Source organism: Perissodus microlepis, chromosome 7, assembly GCF_051167445.1.
Source record: "Perissodus microlepis isolate ML-2025 ecotype Zambia chromosome 7, ASM5116744v1, whole genome shotgun sequence".
In the NCBI taxonomy this organism is placed as follows: Eukaryota; Metazoa; Chordata; class Actinopteri; order Cichliformes; family Cichlidae; genus Perissodus; species Perissodus microlepis.
The window spans coordinates 5,155,380-5,164,221 of NC_140467.1; the positions used below are offsets into that span (position 1 = coordinate 5,155,380).

Genomic DNA, 8,842 nt, shown 5'->3' on the forward strand with positions numbered 1-8,842 from the left:
GAAAAATATGCAACAACTTCGCCTCAAAAATAGCATGTCATCATTTATATAACATTTCATGTTAGCGTTTTGTTTTGTTTTTAAAAAAAAAAAAAAAAAAAAAAAAAACAGAGGAAAAAGAAAGAAGAAAGAAAGAAATCAATCACACTTTTCCATTACTGTAGTTGTCGATGCCAATCTTTTTTTGTTTTTTTAAACAGATGGGACTGTAGGTATCCCTGCACTCAGCAGGTAAAATAAATAAGAAAGGAGAATGTGAGAACTTTAATCCTAGTGCCTGAATAATTTGTGCATATTGTCTTTTTTAAGCCTTCTTTTACTAAAATTCTTCCTCTCCAGTTTTCTTGAGATGCTGCTAGGTTTTATCTAATCTCAGGGAGAGAAGCAATGACAAAGGATCCAAAGTGGACAGTCACTGGGTTTCGTGTATCCCTTTGTCGCATCTTTCAGCAAAATGAAGAAAATGATCTTATTTTATTCCTCTTAACGACAATGAGGCCTCAGTTCATTTTTTTCCTCTTGACGTTTTTTCTTTTCAGCTCTTCTTCCTCCCTTCTTTCCTCCTCCAGATCCTCCTGCACAGCCATTCTCAGGCTAAAGTGGCAAATCACAGAAATACAGAACAAAACATTATTTTGTATTTTTTTAAAGGAGTAGACCACTATGGACAAATGGCACACAGACAGAAAAAGAAACTGAGGTCCCCCCCAAAAAAATCTTATTACCTCCTAGCTTCTTCTTTCTGCAAATCTTTCCAGCTGCTCTCCATGAATTTTAGTGCATAGTCACTCTCATCTCTGTATCTGCAGAGGTTGAAAACAAATATAGAATTTGATTTTCAGTTCAATTAAATGGATTTTTCCTTACATCAGACCATGTAGTGACAAGCCTTACCTGCTTCGATCATAGCCAAAGATTTCCTTTATGTGCTTAGAAATTTCCTCCTGCACCTCACCTCCATCATCAATAAAATCATCCATTTCTGAGTCATACTCATCTTCCTCATCCTCATATTTCCTCTTGTATGCAGATGTGATAGGTGGCAGCATTGGTCCTGGATAATGAATATAGAAATTACTTTCAAAATGCGGCATATCAAATTTTTCCCTTGTCAATATTAACATAGTAGGGAGAAGACACTGAAATTATGTTTTGTCTGAGGTAGGTCGCAGCTCTGTGACACAATAACGAGGACAAAGGCTGTGAGTGTTGCTGACACTTCATTCAGTTGGGCAAACAAACCCTTTGCCCTGTAGCAGACTGTTGTGTTTTTTTCAGGCTGTTAGCAAATGTTAGCAATTTTAAATATAATATAATAATTCTAGCCTATGCCGCTTAGGATTGCTGGAATTGACGCTTTTCCACACAGACCCCACCCTGCAATCCACACGGTCCAAACAATCCACAGTCAGTGTCCTGACACAGACACAATGTAACACCCCCCAGATGTCCCATGTTCATGCTCCAGTGGGTAAGAGCTGTTTTGCAGCAGTCAACACAATATTACGCTGATGGGTTTATTACTGTGTGCACAATGTATAATACAATTTCCTTTGTAATGTGTTGCTTGTGGGTTACGGGAAGTTGTTTTTCTCTCTCTCTCTCTCCATATATATATATATATATATATATATATATATATATATATATATATATATATATATATATATATATATATATATATATATATATATATATATATTACACTATAATATGAAATACTCACCATTTATATGACCTACAAATACTTTTTGCTTGTTTTGTTACATGTAACCATTGCAATAAGAGTTCAAATGTTGAATGTTATTTAAAATGTAGAGAGAAGTTCTTTGTATGGTGCTTAGTGTTTCTGGATTATGTTCGTCAGGCTATTTGTAACACTACTAAATATCCTCGTGACTAAAACACTAAACAGTGTCCGTAACTGAACCCATGATTAACTTAACTTAATTTCATATCATTATTTTCACTCTGATTGTTACCTGGTGGTCTGTTCATCATAGGTCTCTGTGGCATACCCGGCCGAGGTGGCATCCCCGGCCGAGCTGGCATCCCCGGCCGAGCTGGCATCCCCGGCCGAGCTGGCATGCCTGGCCTGGGTCCACCGACATTCTTGGATGAGATGGTCTCTGACACTACAGTGCACTTTGGTCTTCCAGGTCCTAATCCACTACTGCTAGTTGGTCTTCCTGGTACAAGTCCTCCACTGCCAGGCCGACCTGGTCCACTTCCTTGAGGTCGGGATACAATACTTCCAGGATGACCTTGAAGGCCACTACCACCAGGCCTGGCCTTTGGCACACTACCAGATGTTCCTCCAGTTTTTGACTGAGGCTGGCTCCCAGCCTTAGGAGGGCCACTCAAAGAAGGTCTCATCACTGAATTTCCACCTGATTTTGCTGCAGAATTCATTCCAGACCGTGGTGGTTCTCCCCTTCCGAACTTGGGGCCTCCATTTGTGGGTCCCTGCTTTGAGGAGCTACCCTGACTAGGCTTAATCTGTTGAGAACTCACCTGTTTGGACTTCTGGCCTGTGCCAGCTGTACCAGAAGGCCTGCTCCCAGGAATACCTGAAACTTTTCCTTGAAGTAATGATGAGCTTTCTCTTCTGAAGCTAAGGTCACTTAAGGTGCTGGATTTGTGGCTAGACGAGGGCTTTGGGGCCCCTTGTTTGGCTAAAACCTGAGATGACATGGCTTTTGAAGGTACTTTACCGTTTATAACACCTGATGAATTAGACAAGCTTGTCTTGGATTTTTCTTTATCACTGCAAGACATCTTGGTTCTTTCTCTATCACTACCAGAGAGTTTGGAAAAAGAGAGGCCTGTATCATTAATTACTGTTGGTTGTGACTTCTTCATTGACCCACTGGGCACACTTTGTTTTTCTAAGCAGATCTTTTGTGGTCTGCTATTCTTCTGTTCCCTCTCAAATGTGTTTTTTTGACTTGAACTATAACCAGACTGAGACTTCCCATCTCTTCCTCTGTCTGCCTTTGAGTTTTTGTCTTTGTCTTGTTTCTTAGCCTTGCGCTCCATCTCCAGTTCCTTTATCTCATCTGCTGTGCGCAGCCTTTCCTCCTTTTTCACTACCTTGGGTTTTAGATCAACTGGTTCAAACTGTTTCTTTTCTGCCAATTTGAGCAAGTCAGCAAAGTTCATGGAAGGCGCAGGGGGCTTGGGCGGCCCATTGTTTTTTTTAGAAGAGGTTTTGCCACTACTACTATTACCCGCTATTCTCCCAGGCCTCAGTGGCTCGGGCTCGGACTCTGGCTCTGAATCTGTCTGTTCATACTCGTAGTTGTCCTCATCATCCTCTGGGTCAATTTTATTATTCCTAAAACTTCCCCCATTCAAGTCATCTTCCTGCATATCATGTTTTGATCTCCTCTTTTTGGGAACCTCTACCACTGGGACACCATTGTAGCCTTTGAAGTTATCCTTAGTTCGGGAGGCCATGGCACGCGCTTTACGGTCTGACTTTAACTCAACCCTCTTGGCTAATAGCTCCTCTTTCTGTTTCTTCATTTCCAATTCTAGGAAACACACACACACACACACAATGAATGAAGAACAATCTGTATACAACAGTGCATAACTAATAAATCCTAATATTCTGCATTAGAAACTTAACAGTTATTGAATCATTAATACCTTTCTTTTTGTTTTCAGTGACTTGCTTCTTCAGAAGTGCCTGCACAGCAGCAGGATTTACACCCTTTGACTTTGGGTCCTTTTTCGGGGGTCCAGCTTGTAAACTGTATCTCTTCTGCTCAAAGAGAAGAACACATACAATACAAGTTGTAGTTTATGGGGAAAGTGTACACTCTTGTTTAACATTTACAGTCCTCCCCATAATGATATAGCAAAAATGGTAATCTAATGTCACAATAAAATGTAGCATGTTTGTACACGTCTATACAGTATGACGACAATGAAAGTTGGCTACATTAACAGACCCTCCCTGATCTGTTTTTTCACACACATACCCACAGATGTTAAGTTTTCTCAGTGGCCTGAGTAATACGTCTGCCAGTGAGAGCCTTCTACTCACCTGTACACTGCTGAGGCCCTGGTTTTGTGAGGCGATGTTCAATATGTTATCAAAATCCATCATTTTGGTCGATGTAGGCTGGCTGTTTGAAGACTCAAGCAGGAGTGCTGAATGACTGTTTAGCTTTCAGGCGTTTCCAAACTTTACTTAGCCAGACAGCTGTAACAAACGACTGTATCAGTAACAGTCTACTGTGGGACATTTGCAAACAGAGTAGTTAATCCTACTTTCTTCACAATAGCACGCGTTAGCAAAGTTAGCTAATCTAACGTTTGGCAACGTTAACGTCAGCTAACCAAAGAGCTCGAAAGGCGAACTTCCGCTCTGCGCTGATAACGCACCAAACTAAGGGAAACCCCATCAAAATTTGCGTATTCAGCTCCTACAGATGGACAAAAAGCTCCAAATAACAAAAAATAAATAAATCGAGCACAACCGACGCCGGGTGTTAGTAGAGACTAGCAGCTGGGTAGAACGAAAATTAAAGGTCCGAAGAGCTACCAACGGAAGTAAGATGACTCACTTGTGCGTATATCCGGCTTTGTGGGAGTACGAGTCAGAAAACGTTTTAGTCCGAAGTGTATTCGTGTAATATTTTATATGTGAGCGAGTTTTTGATTCATTTTCACGAACAAAAGAATAACCCAACAAATTAACTTCCAAATATGAATATTTATTTTTATTTTTGTTGACGCGTGTCCGCTGAAGACAGGACGATGACTCTGAAAATGTCACATGGTCCTCCTAACCCATAGACTGCATCTTATATACACTATAAGATGCAGTCTTATAGAAACTCGTGGTTTGAGAGGCGGTGATCCATCTTGATCGTGGATAAAGGAACCGACTGTCTGTTCGTATAACGGGACTTCCAGAAGTTCCTCCATACACTCTTGCCGGATACATGTATGACGAGCACTTCCGTTTTCGGCCCCATAGTTTCCTTACGCAATGTCCGTCCAGAACACGTTTTGACAGCTGCAAACCACATGGTGTCGCCACTACTGTGGAAATCTAGAACACTCTAGAACAGCGGTCCCCAACCTTTTTTGCGCCACGGACCGGTTTATGCCCGACAATATTTTCACGGACCGGCCTTTAAGGTGTCGCGGATAAATACAACAAAATAAAACTAGTACCGGTACCGAAAAAAAGAAAATTTATTCATAACACACGTGAAAAGACCAAGGAAAACCGAGTAAACGATAAAAACGATAACAAAATAACGCTGAAAACCGATAAAAAAACCCTGAAAACCATACATTTCACACCTGAGCCTCAACTCTCGCGGCCCGGTACCAAACGACTCACGGACCGGTACCGGTCCGAGGCCCGGGGGTTGGGGACCGCTGCTCTAGAAATTTGATGCGAGGCGTCAACAGAGCTGTTTCCACGTGTCTTTTCTTTCCTCGTCAAATAAATAAATAACGTTTATGTCTGGGTCAAAAAAGAACACAGAGAATGCTACAACTTGTTTCCAGTGTTGGAAATATTTACAATAAAAATCATGTAATAAAAGAGAACACGCTTACAAAAGATAATGCTGTATATGAAATTATATTGGAGAAAAGTTATAAAAGTGCATTCAGGGCGCAAAATATCTGTTTCTTGAGTAGAAATATACATATATAAAGTCAGAAAGTGCAGATGATTAATAAGAAGAAGGTGGGGGCAGCTATGAGGAGAATTAAGAGTGGAAAGGCGGTGGTCCAGATATGGAGCAGCAACAAACAAGGGTGTTTAACACAATCTTGGAGAGTGAGTGGATGCCTATGGAGAAGAAGTGTATTGGTACTGTTTTTCAAAAACAAGAGTGTGACGTACGTGCAGAGGTGTAGTTACTACAGAGCAGGGGCGATTCAAGGATCAGAGCTTTGGGGGTGCTGAGCACCCAGAGAGCAGCACATCCAGGCAAGGTAAACTTTACTCATCACGATGAGACTTCTTCCCTGTCTCTGTTAGTCCCTGCATCCCTAAATGTCTCCAGTTGTCCCAAGTTCCCTCTGACTGTCTCCTTGGTGCATTTAAACCCCTGTTCCTCCCTGTCCTCATCGTCTGTTGTCTTCATCTCCATTATCAGTCATCATAATTTTACCCTCTCTGTGCAAGTCTGCAAATTTCTTTATTAAATCATAAGATTCTTAAATTCATCAAGTCTCTCTGTGCCTGGGTCCTCGTCACAAAACATGACATCACTGTTTTGTACATTTTAACACAATTTAATCCCCACAGTTGTGAAAGAAAAGCAAAACACTTTTTTGACAAGTCTGCAACAAAACCATCAAATCTGATAAAGGTTATTTAAATGCTGCTAAAGAAGAATGGATTGGAATTTTAAAAAAAAACTGATGATGAAAATGATGCTCATAGTGAGTAAAAAGTAAACTGAGTGCATTTTTTGGACAGAGATTCACTTTTAAAGTGTATGTATAAATATAATACAGATACATAAAAAATACACTCCAAAAATAGAAGAGTCCTTGAAATGTACAAAATATTATTAAAAAATTAGAAAATTGAGACACCTTGGCCTATGGTACAATGTATACAATGTATGAAAAGATCTTTACTGCAGATACTACTATGGCTCTGCAGATTTTTTCTTTTCTTTTATCCTATGTCGGCTCACCTTGAGGTTGGCAAATCTGTCTATCACATTTTGGTGGTCAAGTCTCTCAAGCATCTCTTTCTCAACTGACATCACAGCCAGGTGCTGGAGTCAGCTTTGACCCATGGTCCTTCTCAGCCAGGTATGGAGCTGACTCAAGACACTAAAAGACCTCTCACAGCTACAGCTGCTAACTGGGTTTGTCAGGGCAACCTGAATAACAGTTTTCAGTGTGGGGAAGATCTGATTATCCAGAAGATTGTACAATGTTAACATATCTGGAATGGCACCAGCCTCACTCTTGAGCTTCAAAAAAGTCTTTGGCAACCGTGACTTCCTCTGACTGAAGCTCAGTATGGTAATGCAATGCCAGGGCTGACAACCCAGTTTGTTTTGCAGATTCTGTATAGCAGCTTTAATATAGGGAGAACACAACTTCCAGATTGTATGAGTAAAATTTGTTTGTTTTTTTTTCTTTGCCAGTTTAACAGTTTCTGTTTTGCCCGTTAGTACTCCCTGTCTGTTTTCTTACCTGGTTCTTCCTGATCTTGTACTTTCTCCTCATGTTCCCCTCTTTGGACCGACAATCATACACAAATAGATTGTATTCAATTAGATTTAAAAAATACTATTAAGATCACTAATAAAAAAGTCCTCTCTCAGTGTACTTTCAACCAAAAGGCAAATAACCAAACCACATGTACATCTAATAAAGGATATAAATATTGAAACACTGATCCAACATAATCCTTTATTGATGGATCATTTGATCTTACACTTTTACCTGAATGTGGCTCCTTTTTTTGAAAAAACTTCCTCATATCCATTATGAACCTGGCTGTCTCTCTGTACACACACACACACACACAAAACAGGAGTTATAAGGTTAATGGGCATCCAGTCAGTTAGCTAGTTAGTACCTTGGGTTCAATATCGGTACATGCACATATGACAAAATATCCAGTTTCTCTCATTACATTTCAAACAGTTGTAGCAACAGTGGTAACAGCGGCAGGTTACGGACAATGTTAAGTTTTAGATTTTAAATAGGCTATATACATTTCAATGAGATCAACAGGACAGTCAAATATCGCTGCTGTTACTACAGAGGAGGACGGATTGTAGGGTAGCAAACATCATTGGAAAACAAGTTTTCAACACTGCAGGTTACCTGGGTGTAATGTTTTTCAGCTAAAAAGAAACCTGGCCTGACTCCTACCTAACTATATAAAGAGTAACTGAAAGTTAAATGCAGCTAATATGTCCTGTTTTAAGCCAGGCACTTCCACCTCCGTTCCGCTGCGTCTCAGCCACTATCACTCGGGCAGCAACGGCGCTAGAGCCAGAGCTGGGGAGAGCCGAGCTGGAACAAACCATTTTGGGAGGGGGGAGGGGTTATCTATACTTTTGTTGTTAAAATGTTCCATCTCAATTAAGTACTGTATGCTTTTTATATTTTTAGCAGTGTGTCCCACAAACAGCAAATATTTTCAAAAAAAGTAAGAAACCTTTGGGGGTGCTTTGATTCATTTTGGGGGTGCTGAAGCACCCCCCAAAATGGGCTAAAATCGCCCCTGCTACAGAGGCATAAAGCTGATGAGCCATGACATAAGCTAGGAAACAGTTGTGGAAGCTTGGTTAAGAAGAAAGTTGACAATCAGTGAGTAGCAGTATGTCTTCAAGCGGAGAAAAAATGATAGATAAATAAAATATGTTTGCTTTGAGGGTGTTGATAGAGAAGTGTAGATGTAACGGAGTTAAAAATACATCTGAAAAACATGCACTTACCTGTTCTTAATTATTATTTTTAATTGTATTTTATTTTGAAAACCCAGAAACCGGATCTCACTCTAGCGTTTAGAAGCTGCTAAGGCTTCCGCTCCTCACAGCGCGCGTTTGCACTGTGAGGGAGCTACAATTGCTGGTACCATCAGAAGACACCTGTTGAGTGTGTTTTATGTCTTCTGCAGGAATAAACTGTGAAAAGCCAACCTTTCTGAGCGTCTGTGATTTATGAAGAACTGGAAGCGTTACATAGAGAAGATCAGAAGCTGCACTGTAGCTTTGTGGAGCTAGAGAAAATGAGAAACTGGTATCACATAAGTAGTCGCAGAGATGCCTGTGAAGGTGGTGGAGAACATGTATGAAGCCAGACTGTAGTGAGGTGGTAGGGGTGATAG

The 8,842-nt window shown here is 40.5% G+C and overlaps 1 protein-coding gene across 1 annotated transcript; it reads right to left on the bottom strand.

The window, feature by feature from the left end:
- Positions 1-86: 86 nt before the first annotated feature.
- On the bottom strand, positions 87-4,905 carry spty2d1 (SPT2 chromatin protein domain containing 1). Its single transcript, XM_084932968.1, has 6 exons — positions 4,055-4,905; positions 3,655-3,769; positions 1,983-3,536; positions 895-1,054; positions 726-803; positions 87-594 (listed from the first exon to the last, which is right to left on the bottom strand). The coding sequence occupies exons 1-6, from the start codon at positions 4,115-4,117 to the stop codon at positions 501-503; spliced, it is 2,064 nt and encodes a 687-aa protein (XP_084789094.1). The 5' UTR covers positions 4,118-4,905; the 3' UTR covers positions 87-500.
- Positions 4,906-8,842: the final 3,937 nt, after the last annotated feature.